The 16,965-nt window shown below is 37.7% G+C and overlaps 1 protein-coding gene across 3 annotated transcripts in view; it reads left to right on the top strand.

Moving 5' to 3' along the window:
- Positions 1–16,965, top strand: part of BRWD3 (bromodomain and WD repeat domain containing 3) — a 61,600-nt gene that overhangs the window by 36,780 nt on the left and 7,855 nt on the right. For all 3 annotated transcript variants that reach the window (XM_074883049.1, XM_074883048.1, XM_074883050.1), the window contains 21 exons: positions 119–302; positions 790–883; positions 1,526–1,675; positions 2,502–2,578; positions 3,535–3,712; positions 4,320–4,436; positions 4,872–4,979; positions 6,490–6,614; positions 6,831–6,913; positions 7,349–7,460; positions 7,832–7,893; positions 7,981–8,136; positions 8,858–8,978; positions 9,713–9,838; positions 9,927–10,008; positions 11,383–11,439; positions 11,965–12,105; positions 12,368–12,520; positions 15,348–15,511; positions 16,064–16,161; positions 16,642–16,800. In XM_074883049.1, coding sequence (XP_074739150.1) covers positions 119–302; positions 790–883; positions 1,526–1,675; positions 2,502–2,578; positions 3,535–3,712; positions 4,320–4,436; positions 4,872–4,979; positions 6,490–6,614; positions 6,831–6,913; positions 7,349–7,460; positions 7,832–7,893; positions 7,981–8,136; positions 8,858–8,978; positions 9,713–9,838; positions 9,927–10,008; positions 11,383–11,439; positions 11,965–12,105; positions 12,368–12,520; positions 15,348–15,511; positions 16,064–16,161; positions 16,642–16,800 — 2,547 coding nt within the window. The remainder of the gene's footprint in view (positions 1–118; positions 303–789; positions 884–1,525; positions 1,676–2,501; positions 2,579–3,534; positions 3,713–4,319; positions 4,437–4,871; positions 4,980–6,489; positions 6,615–6,830; positions 6,914–7,348; positions 7,461–7,831; positions 7,894–7,980; positions 8,137–8,857; positions 8,979–9,712; positions 9,839–9,926; positions 10,009–11,382; positions 11,440–11,964; positions 12,106–12,367; positions 12,521–15,347; positions 15,512–16,063; positions 16,162–16,641; positions 16,801–16,965) is intronic.

The raw sequence follows: 16,965 nt of genomic DNA, 5'->3' as shown, positions 1-16,965 counted from the left end.
TTAACGTAGAATAAATATTGTTAATTGCCAAAAAGAATCTCTGTGCAGTCCTTAGGCTTGAAATTCTAGATTTTATTGATGGTTTACAGAAGTGAAGAAAAATCTTTTTCTTCCTTAGCTCTTCGAAGTCCGGGTTTGGATGTTACATCTCCACCAAACGTTGGTCTCCGGAGAAGTGGTCAGATTGAAGGGGTCCGGCAAATGCATCACAATGCTCCCCGAAGTCAGATGGCCACCGAGAGAGACCTGATGGCGTGGAGCAGGAGAGTAGTGGTGAATGAGCTTCCTCCAGGCATCAGCAAGTAAGATGCTAAGTGAGACAGAGGAAAAACATTAAATTGTGCAGTGTTTAATGATCCTTCCATACATCTGTTACAAGTTTTAAAAATTGATTTTTCAGAAATGTGTTGGCTTTTATTTTATTTGTTTTGGATTTCAGATATTAGTATTAGGTGGTAGCTGGAGAGTTGAGAATAGTAATTCACAATTGAATCTTTCTTCAGTAGTTCAAAACCCACGTTTTCCTGAAGCTTTATTTAAAAAAAACCCCTGAAAATAATTTCAATACATTTCAGTTTGCTTGAAAATAATTATGCATGCTCAACTAACAAGTTTGCTTCCTTAACTTGTGATTCCAGGAGTGAAGTTTGTGTGGATGCTGCTAGGAGGACTTGTGCACAGATTTCTTATAGCAAGGGAACCAAAAGTATTTGAATGCATATATTAATGAGATTGTCAAGTTATATGATGATTTATTGAGTAAAAGGGATGTTTGCTATGTATAATTAGGGTCCAGGAAGAATGTCGAGCTGCCAAAGGTGAAATTGAAATTAATTTATACACCGTTGAAAAGAAGAGAAAGCCATCCCACACCTTACAACGGGTGAGTTAATTCACTAGAAGAGAGAACCTGGGTGTGAAGGAGTTCTGTGCACTGAGCAAAAAAAAGACAAAACCCCAAACCAATTTTATGAAACGACTTAGAAGATCAGTAGTACTAATTGTTTTTCTGGCTCTCTGTCTTCCTTCTGTAACTGTAATTTGTCTGTCTTTATACTCTGATATGCAAATAGTGGTAGTAAATCTCTATCCCTAAGGCTTCAGTAGTGGGAAGATGCTGGGAAAGGAAAAGAGCAGAGCCACAGTGGGTGTTCAGTCTGATTGGTGGAAAGTAGGAGAAATATTGGAGGTGCCACACTTTTTTAAGTGGCTAGCTTTTATCTTATCCAGAGACTGCAGGTATTTTTTAGAAAAAAAATCTATTTCTCCATAACTTCCTTTCTAAGGACTGTTACTTTAAAAAGTAAAATTGATACTGAACTAAAAAAACCACTCCTGCATGTGCACTGCAACAAACCACAAGTGTGTAGAAGATACATTTTCATTTTAAAATCTAAATTCCGTAGTTGTCATTTGTAAATGGGATCCAACATACAGTCACTGTAATGAGGCATCTTTTAACTGCGTAATTCATCATTAAATCTCTGCTCTTTTTCTTCTTGTCCCTCCTGCCCTGTGATAAAAGAACGATTACCAACCAGGAAGTGGAAGGTCTTTGAGAAGAAACCAACGCAAGCGCCAGCACGCCTACCAAACGCGCTCCACCATCGAGCACAGCCAGCCAGGAGCCAGCCAGAATGCACGTGCACGGGAGGAATCAGACAGCTCCTCAGAGGTCTGGCACAGCGGGCCGTTCTTTCACTAGGTTCCCTCTTCACAAATAGCGTGGTTTGACAAGAGATATGCTGAGAGCACTCTTACCATCAAGGCTCCAAGTTTCTCCACGTAGGAAGAAACACTCCGATCATTGAGTCTTTTGGATTTGTGGTGTTACTGTTGTATGTTGATCCTGGAGAGTGAAGGATCGTTTACCATTTCCAGTAGAGTGTTCAAAACTAGCTTAAAACAGGTTGGGTATTTTTAGAAATCTGAAACATTTTCAAGTAAATTTAACTGGGTTGCATTAAACCACTTGCTATTTTGGGATTTCATACAGCACATATATTCTAGGTCATATTCAGTACTTTGATTTCCTCTACATCTGCAGACTGCTGTTGAAAGAGATTGAGTATTGGTATTAATCATTGATATTGGCAAGGGAAGAACTTAAAATATACCAGATTAAATATAACTTGTTCTCATTAAGGAAGCATGCAAAGTAAAAAGAGGCTGAACATTGTCACTTTGTAAATGCATTGGACCTACAGAATAGCTATAAAGTTGGTCAATTGACACTAAAATTTATTAATCAAACATTTAAATAAGAACTCATTCGATAGTTCTAATACCATTAAAATTCACATCTCTTTCTATAGAAGTTATATAGGTATATAGTATAATTTAATTAAGATACAGAAAGGAATTGTGGACTTATTTAAAGCTAAACCAGCCCTTAAATACAAAGCTTTCCTCAGGTGAGACAACTGGTATAACTTGCTTGCAAACAAAAATGATACTTTTTAAACATGGCCCAAAAGTGAAACCTTTTGTTTTTAATACAGGAAGATGAGACTGTAGGCACAAGTGATGCGTCTATGGATGATCCTGTGGCAGCATGGCAAAGTGAAAGCAGTTCCAGGTAGCTTTACTGGTCTCTTAGTTGTTAACATTAGTTTATTATATCATTTAAGACAGTTGATATTGTGATACTATGGCTACAAGTCAGTACAGATTCGTTACACCTTGTGATGGACTGAAGCAAAGTGTTTGGTACACTTAAGTAGTTTAAAGCAGTAACCAACAAAATTTGTGGAGTCTGTGAACAAATACTTTTATCTATTTGAGTACTAAGTAATTGTAGAAGATTTTATAACAATATTTAACAGAAAACCACTGTGAAAATTTCTTAATTTTGAAGACTGACTTTTTTCCAATTCTTCATGAAGCATTTTTTATTGTTTTTTGTTGTTTTTTTTAAAGTCAAGAAAACTTTTGAATTTGTAAGAAAATGTTATCTTTAAGAACTGCTTGAGAAAAATCAGTGCCAATTAGTCATGTGCAATAGAAATACTGATATGAGTGCATGCGTATCTTCTCTTCATACATCAGTATTTCGTAATTTTTCTGTTGTGAGTATGTATTTGTGTACAATTTCTACAGTCTCTTAATGTTATGCTTTTATGGCTGGAAGGGCCATGAGCTTATACAAATACTGTATGTGTGTTATTCAGATATTAAAGAAGTCAGAACTGTATTTTTAGAAGAGTTTTCTAGTTTTATAAATTTTTCATGCATTTTGTGCAGTCAGTTCTTATGAAACCCATCTCTGAGTCAGTGGGATAATTAGTATGAAAATAGGTATCAGCCATAACTGTAGTTTTACCATGAGATTGCAATTGATAAAACAATTTGCTGAAATACACAAATTAGAGGGCACTTAGGTTTTCTTTAAATTCACATGAGAATGAAATTTTGTGCTAATCCTGACATCTGTTCCACATCACCAGAAGATGAGGTTGAATGGTTGGACTGTTCACTCCGTTGTGTGAAGACTGAAGTGCTGTTTTCTTTCTTACAACTTTTTATTATCTACAGTGATTCATCAAGTGAATATTCTGACTGGACAGCAGATGCTGGAATTAATCTCCAGCCTCCAAAGAGACAAACCAGGCAGGCAGCTCGGAAAATCTGTAGTAGTTCTGAAGATGAAAATATGAAGGGAACAAAAGGACTGGAGCCAAAACGAAGGAAACTTAAACAGCCTAGAAAAAAGGTCAGCATTTTTAATTTTTTAGTGTCTTTCTTACTTTATGAATATAATTTTTTTTGAGTGGTTGATTTGAAAGTAAGATTTTTCACAAATAAGTATGTAGTAAGAAAGAACCTATAGAAAGCACAGTAATTGCTATCCCTAATTTTGCTACCTATAATTTTTTTGTTTGTTTTGCTGCTGTGTGACATAGATGTACTTCCGTGTTACATGCAGGTAGTTCTCCATTACAGATGGCATGTTTCCTCTCAGATTTGTGCTCTTCATTGCAGCTGGATTTACTCCAAGGTGGTTTTGTTGTAAAATTATAATGCATCTGTATTGTATCTACGTTGTCAGATTTCTTTTTCCTAGTATTTTCTAAAGAAGATCTTTAGAATCTTTCTAAAGAAATATCTTTATTTATGAACATTTTAATCTTCTATTATATTTATAATGAACATGTCTTATTTCCTGCTATTTAGTTGAGGTTTTTGGAAGGTTGACATTCCAGCATTTGCTTTACCCTTGTATCTAGTTATCTTCAGCAAGCACTGTATGATGCAGTTTTTCTTGTGTTCTGCCATAGTAATTACAGCTTGCATTCTAAATTTAATGTCATATATTTAAGAAACCAAGTGGACTGCTTTCGATGGAAGGTGAACCCAGCGAGGAATGGCTTGCCCCGCAGTGGATCTTGGATACTATACCCCGCCGCTCACCTTTTGTCCCGCAAATGGGAGATGAGGTAATGAGTGTAGCAATTCTGAAATTCCCATCAAGGCTGATGAGCTTGTTTTGGTCAGGACTGTAATATCTAGCAATATTTTTAGTGAATCATGCTCAAAATAGGCTGAGTTGTGATAACTTTTTTTATTCTCAGGCAGTTGTTTTCACATAGCTGTCCTGTGTCTCCTTTTGCGCACACGTGACTTATGAGTAGCAGGAAGAATTGATTGTGCATCTTCAGACAAACCTGCACACTACTTAATGATCCCAAGTATAGCAGGTGCCACTTTGGGGGCTGATATAAATATTTTTAAGGAGAAGAGTACTTTATAATGAAATAAAGAAGTGTACAGTATGTTCTTAAAGGGATGATGCCTGATGTGTTCATAGAAATTTAAACAGGAAGAGAACTATCAGTAAAATAATCTTTTTTTTTTTTTAATTTTCTTTCAAGATCATATACTTTAGGCAAGGCCATGAAGCTTATGTGCGGGCAGTAAGGAAAGCAAAAATTTACACTATTAACATGCAAAAACAACCATGGAACAAAATGGAACTCAGGGTAAGTTAAACAAGTAATTCAAAGAGCTGAGTGTCTCTGTAATGTTAAATTGACATTAAAAACCAGTATGAAAAAAATGTAGAAAGCATTACTTTAAAATGTTAATGTCAAAATTAAAATTGTAAATTAAAAATCAGTGTTTTTATTAACACAAAGCCTTTACATCTGTTCAGTTCCTGATAATAGGAAGCCAGAAGGATATTGAAGAATGTGAAAGTTTATTTACTGTGGTGTTCTTGCCTGATAGATTAAAAAAATGTAGAATATTAAATAAATAAAAAAGAAAGTCAGAGTGAGAGTAGTTAAGCACTGGAACAGGTTTCCCAGGGAGGGTATGGAATCTCCATCCTCAAAGACTTCTCAAAGCTCAACAGGGCAAGCTCTGAGTAACTTGATCTAAGTTAGCCCTGCCATAAGCAGGATTTTGGACTTGATGATTCTCAGGGGTCACTTTCAACCCCAATTATTCTATGACTCTGTTGGTTTTTTTTCTTAACACTAATTCATTCAGAACCCCCCCCCCCACTCAGAGGCTGTTTATATTTCTCTCAACACTCTGCAATGACCTGAACATCTAGGTTCTATTTATTGTTTTTAATGCTGTGGTAAGAAGTAGGACATCATGGTGTGAAGACCTAAATGGATGTGCAAGCTCTGTTAAACAGTGGATCTATCTAAGCATATAGTTGTGTATGTGCCTAAGTTCTTGGACGGGCAAGACAACATCTTACAACATATTTTTACAAAATAAAAGTATTATGGATTGCTGGGGTAGATAGTAGGTTTCCATAGTTATACTGATTTTTCTTACCCTTTGGCTTTGAACCACTGAGTCCATTAATACTTAATCCACAGTGTTGCTGTATTTTTTTTTGCTTTACTCAGATTTCATATGAAGAGAAGAGCACATGTATGTTCTAATACTCATATATGTGTATGCCAGTCATTCTATTAATGAAAATAATTGCTTTACTGGAAAAATATCCAGTTACTAGTCCTAATTATTCAGTGATTCCAGCTGTAATCTTCAAAGGCATCATCATGTAAGGAAAAGGAAATAGCATTTCACTCAGGATAGAGATCTTGCCACCAGCTGATGTTTGACAGGACGTGAACGTAAAAGGCTATTGTTGAATTTCCGCTTTGAGAGGAAGGATTTCCTTTTATTACCCCTGTATGTTGCTGTGCAAGTGTGAGAGGGCCTGGGTTTGGTCAGGTATAACCTTTGGTGCCGTCAGTGTGGTTAAAACCAGAGCGAGTATGTTCCTTAGAACATTATTAGAAAAGTTAAATAATTTGTGGGTATCCTGTTCACAAATCTACCAAGGGAATATATTTTTCCTCTTTCTTTTTAATTGATTTTTAGTATTTTGAAAAGAAAACTTTTATGGGTGAAATTACCTGGGCTGTATAGTGAAAACATACTTGGATTTTATTAATATTTTTGGTACTTTAACATGGATGTTTTTATTGTTAGAAAATTAAAATAACACTACCTATTGATAAATAGGAACAAGAATTTGTGAAGACTGTAGGAATTAAATACGAAGTTGGGCCTCCTACACTCTGTTGCTTGAAGCTTGCATTCCTAGATCCAATCACAGGCAAAATGACAGGAGAATCATTTTCCATAAAGTAAGTAACTGAAATGCTGATGATATTCTTCAGGAGATTTTGTTGCAGTTTAGAAGCTTCCCCCTCTTTCTTTTTTCTCTTGCAAGGCATGATGACAGCATTAATTATGCCAAATTTGAAAACAAAATGCATGAAATTGGTGTTTTGTGTCTGTGTTGTACATGTGGAACTATGTTTATGGGTAATAGAAGCAATGTTTTTTCTATTTCTATTAAGGTACCATGATATGCCAGATGTTATTGACTTCCTTGTGCTGCATCAGTTTTATAATGAAGCCAAAGAAAGGAACTGGCAAATAGGTGACTACTTTTTTTCCACTTCCGTATGTTTTGCAACATTTCTGCAGCTGGTTAATGTGATACAGTGTCTCTGTTACATGGTGTAAAGGACTATACCACACATGATACTATAGCGATCACTGGAAACTTTATTTGACGTTTGCTGCAATTCCTGTAGCAGAAAAAAAAAAAAAAAGAGAAATGAGAGAAACTGTTATGGGGCCTGTGACAGCAGAAGAACCTGCTGTTATATTGTGATTTGAGGCATGGAGGCGGCTGTGACTAATTACTAGAGATGTGAAAGTCCTCCCTTTAGGGGAAGAGCTTGATTCCTGTAGTGCAAAATGTAAGAATTGAAGTAGTGCGTTTATGAAAGATGAAGTTGGTTCTTTAAAAGGAAGTATTTAACAATTATTTATGTTGTTCTTTTGCTGAATGCAATCTTTTTCCTTACAGGGGATAGATTTCGCAGTATAATAGATGATGCTTGGTGGTTTGGAACTGTGGAGAGTCAGCAGCCTTTCCAGGCAGAATATCCCGATAGCTCCTTCCAGTGCTACTGTGTGCAGTAAGTGTTTACACAGCTGTGATGTATCACGCATGTTTACATGCTCTGGGTCTTCTAGACGTTTACATGCAACTTTAATGTGTACCTCAAGAGCTAGGATCCTTTTTTCCATTTAAATACATAATCAGCCACTTTGGTTTTATTTATTTAATTATTAACTTATTCAGAAACCAACACTTTTGGTGTAAACAGCAGTGCAGTGAATATATAGGAGATGCAAGAGAAAAATAAGGAGTTGGAATGTAGCTAGTAACATATCTTGTTTCTAATAGGCATGAGCTTTTTGGTTTAAGTCTGGTGGAGAAAAGGTGTATTGTTATATGCAGCTCTAACTTATGTGTTTGAATGTTTGTTTTTTTTTTTTTTAATAGCTGGGACAATAATGAAAGAGAGAGGATGAGTCCATGGGACATGGAACCAATTCCAGAAGGAAGTAAGTGTGTGTTGAATTCATGTCTATATACAAAATAAATAGCTTTTTGCCACTGCTAGTACTTACTGTTGAATTCTTCATATTTAGCTGCTTATCCAGAGGAGGTTGGTGCTGGAGTTCCTGTGACTCCAGATGAGCTGACAGCTCTTCTCTACAAACCCCAGGAAGGAGAATGGGGGGCCCATTCCAGAGATGAAGAATGTGAGCGAGTAATCCGGGGGATTGAGCAACTTCTTTCCCTTGGTATGTTTGGAGAGAAGAGGTGGAAGGATTGACAATATCAGTGTGGTGGCCCATGACTGAGGAGCAGATAGGATGGAGTGTTGGGAGTTGGTGTAGAGTATTTGAAATGGGATCAACTAAATCATTGAAAAGAGGCTTTTAAATTTCACATGATGTCCTTTTTGGTTATAGTCCCTTTTTTCTGGGGCTTGGCTTGCTTCCTTTCAAGTTAATGGGGATTCTCAGTGGGTCGTATCTAAATATGAACAAACGAAACATTGAATTAAACCCCTCAAAAAACAACCAACAAATCCTCACCAAACATCCTCACCAACAAATACCTTGTAACTAGTTTGGAGCCGTTTAACAACATGCTATGATTTAAATTCTATCCTATATTTATACACAGGGCATGTCTGTATTCTTAGTTTATGTTGCTTGTTGGAGTATTCCTGTTGTAAGTGGATATGCCACGTTGCTCTTTAGCAGTACGGTTGACTGCTGGCGTGCAAATCTCAGATGCAATACTTAAAAAATGCTTTTTCAAGAGTAGTTAACAGATGGTACAACAGGAAGAATCCTGCCCTTTGGGTAATGACATATCCAGCTGTAGATCTGCATTGGTTTTGCTGAATTCTTAGAAAGAAAACCCAGAAACTGTTATAAGGAATCTAGTTATCTTGTAACTTCCCTTCTAGTATCTTCTGAGGCATCTAAATTATTCTGATCTTCTGTCTTTCAGACATTTCTAATCCCTTTGCTGTTCCGGTGGACCTTAGTGCCTATCCCATGTATTGCACTGTTGTTGCTTATCCAACTGACCTCACCACGATCAGGAGGAGGCTTGAAAACAGGTTTTATAGGTTAGTTGGATTTTTATTTGTCTGTAATCTACATTTACTATAGCCCCATCGAGGACAAGATGTTTAGCTGAATATTAGATAGTGCCACTTCAATATATTTCTTCATGAGCCAACAGTGTAAGATCAGATTCTGTTTGGCCTTGGACAAAGTGAGTCTTCCTGAATAATAATTTCTTTTGGCCACATTAAGGCAAAAGCTGGTGTAGCTGGATCTGGAGTGTCTTTCTTGTTTAACATACTCAGTTTTACTCTCTGGATGCAGTGTGAGCAGAGCATGTTTGCTTCATCTGGATCTCCACTGCCTTTGAAGCAGATGCTTTGCTTCTATTGCAGTTGCCAGAAGTGGGTTAAATAGTGCTGCAGACTGGAAATCTCAGTTTTTCTGATTAACTTGGGGATAAATAGTGTCCTGCTCTGTTTTATTCCATCAGAGGACCACTTTATCTCTAAGTGGGAGCAGTCAGCGGTCTTCTTCAGTAGGTTTGTTTCCTCTTTTCATTCCATTCATTGCTGACTTGACAAGGGACATGTTTTTTCCACACAGCCTGGCACCTTGGGGCAGCCAGCAGTATGGGGACAGAAACCACTTACCTTGGTCTCTAGCAACGTCTTTCTCCTGGATCTGAATTACCTGATTCCTTTTATTACTGAGGAATCCTACTGAACTCAGAAGGAAAATAATACACACCTTCCTCTCCATCCCATCCCTTCCCCCCCCCTCTTTTTTTTTTTAGGAGAATCTCTGCACTGATGTGGGAGGTACGATACATTGAACATAACGCCAGGACTTTCAACGAGCCAGACAGTCCTATAGTCAAAGCAGCCAAAATTGTAACAGATGTCTTACTTCGCTTCATTGGGTAGGCATGTTTTTTTACTTTGTAGGCCCGACATCTTGAGTTTCTGAGCTATTTGATTATGTATTTCGGCTTTTGTTGCTGTCTGCAGGGATCAGAGTTGTACTGATATATTAGAAATATACAACAAGGTGAAAGCAGAAGACCTCAGCAGTACTGATGAAGAAGAGGAGGTAAGACTGTTAAGTCCAATCATCAGAACTTCTTGCCTTGCCTTTTTAAATTCAGCACTGGGAAGATTTTTGTTGAGTTTTTATTTTATGGGTATTTGCACTGAGTTTTTGAGATGAGCCTATTTAGGCCATTTGTGTTACTCACCTGGGGCAATAAGCTCCCTTAAGTAAAAATTATTCTTGGAACTGCCTGTCTTTAATCTTCTCTCAGTACATGATGTTTTATTGTGTGAGGAAGTATTAGTAAGTAGAGGAAGTATGAACTGGAGCTGTTACTCAGTCTGCTGAACCAGAAGGGCAACAGCTCTCCCCTTGTCAGTGAGGCAGCAGGGCTGGTTTTCTTACGTAATTCTGTGTCATTTCCTGTCAGTTCTACCACGGAGTGAAATGACAGGTAGAAACCGGCGTAGCTATCACTTCCTTTAACTTTTTCTCTCTCCTTACACCTTCTCCCCTTCAATGCAGTTTGTAAACAATTTGAAATGTGCTGTAGTTTCCGTTACAAAGAAGTGACCTGTTAGAACCTAAGTCACTTGGGTTGTTGCACTTTTGCAGTGTTGCTTTCTAATACATGAGCTAGTGTAAGATTTAGTGAGGAGGTTTCTTCCCTCCTCCCTAGAGATAGAATAACGGCATCTATTTTCATAGACTTTTGAAGAAAATGAGGGATTTCCATGACTTAAATAACAGTCCCTCCTTCCCAAATCAACCTTCTTGTGTCAGTTGTGAATCTCATCCGTTCCATGTCAAGCAGTGCTCAGAAGCATCCAGAATTGCTACTATATCGCCTTCCTTTCTCTCCAGCCTTTCAAAGGGCTGGTTTTTAATATGTTTTGGTTTATAATATGTTTTAAAATAAGAAAGAAATTACTTTCAGATTCTTTGTAGGAACTTTCTAGTCCTCTCAAAATTATTTATTTGTAATTACTGGTAGAAAGCTGTGTACAAAGGAGTTTTTGTTGTAATTTCTCAATCCAGATTCTGAAAAGAATATTACATACACTTGATGTAAGGAAGGCACTACGTGAAACCTGAATAAACTCACTACAGATGCTCAGGGCATGAGCGTTTAGGCAGGGGAGTACAGCTCTGCAAGACTGGGACTTAGCTGAAAATAAGCCATTCATATTTCTCACATGTTTATATATAATTTTTATGGAAGCAAATTTGGAAAAGAGATGAAACAGCTTATCCACCTGATTATTTTTAATTTATGTAAGTTCTAGTTTGAAACTAACTTCTGTTTTGCTTGAACGATTCATTGCTTTTGAGTAGTTTTAAAGTTGTGTTTGTTGTTGTTGGCTGTGTGGTTTTTAACCCTTTTTCCATCGCTGAGGGTGCGTACAAGTGTGTAATCATTACCTTTGCCTTTAGGTGGCAGAAGTAGATGTAGATTCAGATGCTCCAGGAACTTCCTCTGGAAAAAGACGAGTGAGTAAACATTTGTGCTTGGTCTGGCTTGTGAAGGGAGGTAGACCAGGTACTGAAACACTCATTTAGGGCTGGAATGCTTTAAATTGTCATAGCCAGTAGTCTAAGGGACTAACTGTGTGAATTCGATTGCATGTATCTGTAAGTGTTGGCAGCCTAAGGAAGTTATTGTGCAGGAAAATTTACTTAATTGCTGATATCTTTTTTTTCATTTGATCTGAAAGACAGCTAGAACAGATTCAATTTTCAGTCAAATTTGAGTGAAAGCTGATGAAAATAGCAAGGCTGGGTCTGAAATATTGCATAGCTCTCATGAGTTTGAGTGTCTATATATTACCAGAAAAGGCATATTTCTGCAATTCACATACTGCATATTGTTGTGCCATCAGCTATGCTTTAATCTTACTGCAGTTCTGGTTTTAATTGTGGAAATCTGCTCTGACACTGGTAAATTAATAGGAACTTAAAGTGAAAAACTTGAATATTCTGAAAAATTACGAAATACATACATCTGTTTCCCTGCAGGTAAGACGACGAATAAAAAGACAGCCCATGAAAGCAAGTCCTGATGCTTGGAAAGAGCAATGCAAGCAGTTGTTAAACCTGATTTATGAAAGAGAGGACTCTGAGCCTTTTAGACAGCCAGTTGATCTCTTCTCCTATCCTGTAAGTACAACTTCCATATTAAAAATTAAAAAAGCCTCTTGTTCATCTTTTGGCAAAACATCCACTCTGGGCCTGTTTCTAACCTCTCCCTTTATGAGTTGGAATGCAGCATGTTCTGTGCACTGATGTTTTCAGGGAATTATCTGCAGTAACTCTCAAGTAGAAATAATTATTTGAATGCCAGTGTTGTGGATGAACACTTAGATGTTTTTATTGCTGTAGGATTTGACAGCCTTTATTATTTTCTTGTGTATTCTTACAGGATTATCGAGATATTGTAGATACTCCTATGGACTTCAGCACTGTGAAAGAAACCTTGGAAGCAGGAAACTACACTAGTCCCTTGGAATTCTACAAGGATATTCGTTTAATATTCTGCAACTCTAAAGCTTACACTCCTAATAAAAAGTCTCGAGTAAGTAATAAATTTTAATGCCTTCCTTACAAAGACCCTGGCCCTACATGAATACAGTGCATGAAGTAAGGTCTGTATCTGAAGAGCAAAACACTGCATTGTGAAATAAAAATAAGTAGTACGTGTCAATTCTGGAATCTGTGGTTATAAATTTGCTTTGTTCTGCTCATGCAGATTACTTCTGAATTTCATTTTCATCTGAACTTTCTGAACTTAAAGCTTCTGAGAAATTGTATGATTACTTTTGCAACTATTTCTTTGAATATTTGTAGCAGAGAAGTGATCACCAGTTGCTTTTATTTTTTCAATCATTTATTCCTGGAAACAAGGTTATCAGCCTGATAACTGCATGCATATATATATATATATATATGAAAGGATCTTTTTTTAATCTACTGCTAATGTAAGTATTGTGCAATATTTCCACTACTGGAGGAGATGAGAGCATTATAATATTTAATCTGTTTCTAGTGTACTTAGTATACTTGGCAAGACTCACGCAGTGTTGCCTGTGTTTCTCAGGTATTAATCTTGCTTTTTTCTGCGTGCAGGAATATGAATCTACTTAGGCAGAAAAAATGTATTGGATTAGAGCCCTGAATGATATGGCAAGAGGGAAAGGGGGGGATCAAAATGTTAAAATATAGATATTTTATATGAGCTAGGTAAAATGACAGTGAAGTGTATTGCAATGTTTGGCATGTAAACATGGCTATGTTTGATACATGTTCCTGTGCAGTACATTGCCTGTCAACTTTTCTTAAGCTGCTAAATGATCAAATGATTCTAAAATTTTCAAATGTTTTAATGATGTATTGTTTGTGCTCAAAAAATCACAAGTTGGCACGACGACACACACGCATTTTTCACCACTGTTGATGCAAAATATAATTTGAGTGGTTGATGTCTTCATAATATAAAGCAGACAGAATTCTGACTGTGTTTCCTGAAATTAAATCGTAATGTTATTATAAAGAAAAGCTGTATATTCAACAAGATGCTTAAGTTGTGACAAAATCACATCTCTGAAACATGTCATTTAGCACACATAAGATTGCTGGTCACAAAGTTGCCTAATATTTCTTGTGTAGAAACAGGAGCACATATAAATTACTAAGAAATGCATGCCATTTGGGACTAGACTGAGAGACTATTACTTAAAGCACAATAATACATAGAATTTAATATTCCTGTAAAATTTTGGTGTGACACAAGGTTTTGTTACGCTAGACGCTGTCAAGGAGGAGGAGGAGCAGAGTGTGCTGCAGAGAGCTCTCAGTGCTGGATGGGAGGAAGCAGGAGGTTGTGTGACCTCATCACTTGAAGAGTAATAGTCTTAGCTCGTCAGCGAAATAACTGTGTTTTGTGTAGTCAGGATGGTGAGAGTAAGCTTGAAGTAGGATGATACTGTGGGAGAGGGGAACTCCAGCCCAGTGTTAGTGAGCGTGAGAGAAAGCACAAAGTTGCTGTCGCTGAAGGTGGGTTGAACTGCTGGTGCTGAAAGGAGGGCTGCGGGCAGGCTCTGCAGGTAAAGAGCAGTGACTTTTGCTCACTTTAATAGCAGGGAAATCAGTAGAGGATTGCTAGAAGACAAGTGATTTGAGGGTGTTTTATGCACGTTGACATCAGAGTAATCTCGGTGAGTTATTTACTGCTGCGCACTCCCTGGGAACTTCCCTGTGTGTTAATAACGGAACAGCTTGTGAGTCAACTCCCAAATTACTTTAATAGAGTGGCCCATCAATATCCATTTGCTTAAATACTGTGAAGTGCCTCGGTGAGGTGATCCTTGCTGGAGGGCTGGAGCACACAGCTGGGCCTTCTGCCACTGCAGGTTCGTCTGCTGCCAAATGTGTGCCAACATGCTGAGGTTTTCTAGCCCGTTTTCCCATCTTTACAACAGCATTCTGAATGGAGGCAAGAAGGGCAGGGTACGACATACCAGAGCTAAAGAAGGAGACGTTGCTAAAATGTAAGGGTCTGGGCAAAAATTAAGTTATATGAATGTAAAGAAAACTCTACATCAAAGAGATTTTATATTCAGACTGCAAGAAATGGGAAGAAGGCTGAGCATAAGATGATGATAACATCTTGATGGTGTTTACACAGTTTTCAGAAGACTGGATGCAGCAGAAGGGTTATAGGTATGAGGAAGGAATCAAGATCTTTGTTTTATTTATGCTGAGTTTGAACTATTTGTCATAACTCAAAACACATCCAAGGTAAAATTGTGAACAGAAGTAAATACAGTCTGAAATATGGAGAAACGACGAGTGAATTTGTGGATGAGGCTATGGAGAGGCAAGGCCTAGAAAGAGAACAGGAAAATGGTTTAAAGATTTAAACATCTGGTTTACAGAAATTAGAAATGAGGACATTCTAGGTGGCTTCTCTGTGCAGCTCTGTAGGGGTGGTGTAAGGACTCATCACTAGGGAATTAAAGCAAAAAACAAAGGTGAGGGGGCAGCAAAATTCAATTGTTTTTTCCTTGGTACTTCAGGTTGTCTTGCGGCGTGCTTCCCTGCTTTATGGAGGTTAGAAAAGGGGGCTATATTTCAGTAATCTAGATACCCATTTTCCTTTAACTCTGTAAATATTTCGCACTGTAAGTAAATCCTTTTATGAAAAAGCTTTCTGTGGAAATTATGGAAGGAAATTCCATGGAAGGAAATTATCTATAAAGAACCTTGTAGTTGAATGTCACCATGCATTTTTCTTTTGCGCTACAATCTGGGCATCTTTGTGATTTTTTTTATTTTTTTTTTTTTTCCCCTGGTCTTCTAGTTATTCCACTTCTAATCAATATGACCATGCTTTCTCACTCCAGATTTACAGCATGACACTTAGACTATCTGCCTTATTTGAAAATCATATGAAAAATATAATCTCTGAGTACAAGTCAGCAATGCAATGTCAGAAGAGGAAAAGGCCACGGTACCGAAAACGGCTAAGAAGCAGTAGCAGTTCACCCTCGACTAGCAGAGCATCTAGGTAACGTAACCATCAGTGTCGTTTGAGATGGCGGTGGCAGACAGGCCTTCCGGAATAAGCAGTCAGTAGCAGCCCTGCTCATTTCCTGATGCAGTTGCTCTTTTGAGTGATAAAATCATGAGCTCAAAGGCCGTGCTCAGTTTGTAGTTTGTGCATAATTCTAGCGAGTGAGAGACTGTACGATTAGAAATATTCTGTCTGGAGGAAATGGAAGACCAAGCTTCCTTCTGCCTTTGTTTAGTAACTGTTGAAAAAAGTGTTGTATAACACTTTCTCTGACTTCTGTGTGATACCTTGTCTAAGTAAACTGAGTATTTGTTTTAAAAGGTGAGATAAAATCATGTTCTTGCAAACTCCTAACGCTTTTAGCAAACAGAATGATACTGTAAGTATTTTTAGTTTTACTACACCTGGGCAAGCACTGGGAAATAGAGATCACTTGTGTTATGCATTTGTTGCAAAAAACAAGGCACTTTTCAGGGGAAATTGGTGTTGTGTTTGAATCTTTTGCTACTAACAGTTTTATCTCTTTGGGATATTTTGTGTTTTCAGCCCAAAAGGGAAACAGAAGCAAATGAAGATTCAACCTAAACCCAACCAGAATACCTCACTGCCTTTGACTAGGACTAGTTCTTCAGTTTCATCTCATGGTGAGGAGAAATTTTCTAAACTGCATCCTTTCTCTTGCAGCAACTTGTACATGTAGATTAAAGCTTAAATTCATGAGACACATGCAAAACCCACCTGTTTGAAAGGGCAAGTAGCAAGGTCATGGAAATCTGTTGTCTGTAGGTTGTGTTAGTTGAACTTGGCCCTCCAGCTGTTGGTACGTTATTGGTAAGAGTCAGAGAACAGGGAACCTGGGGTTGTCCTTGCTAAGAATTAATCTAACGGCAAGAGCCCAGACTTCCTACAGGCTTCTCTTATACAGCCATTACAAATATGTTAAGCTTACTTTGGATTGCACCCTGGAGGAATCTGTCTGTTTATGACTGCAGAGGCAGCTTGGTGAGATTAACCTCCGGACTTGGGCTGTTAACTCAGGTGATACAAAACCTCCCCAGAATGCCTTGCATTATAAACAAAAGGATAAAAATTACTCTGTCACGTTAGTGGTGTCCTGTCTAAAGTTTCAGATACAGCAGAAGAACCTCTGGGTTCAGCCACTGGTGAAGAGATGGAGGGTCAGCCATCTTCCTCAGGCTCAAATGCACAGAACCGAAGTGGAAATACCATTGATCCAGGGAAAAGTAGACCAATCAGGAGTAAATCTACACCAGTGAAACAAGGTGAGAAATAGCAAGTATTCTGTTCTTTGAATGACTGGTTTCACTAGAAATGAAAGATGTTGTTTCTGTCTGATGCTTATGATATTCTTGCCTGAGTCTAGCATTATGCTATATCCCCAAGCCATACTAAAGAACTGAATTTACCTTACGTCTTACAGTTTTGTG

This window comes from Strix uralensis, chromosome 13 (genome assembly GCF_047716275.1).
Source record: "Strix uralensis isolate ZFMK-TIS-50842 chromosome 13, bStrUra1, whole genome shotgun sequence".
In the NCBI taxonomy this organism is placed as follows: Eukaryota; Metazoa; Chordata; class Aves; order Strigiformes; family Strigidae; genus Strix; species Strix uralensis.
The sequence above is the reverse complement of the archived record's forward strand: the minus strand, read 5'-3'. Positions and strand labels throughout refer to the sequence as shown.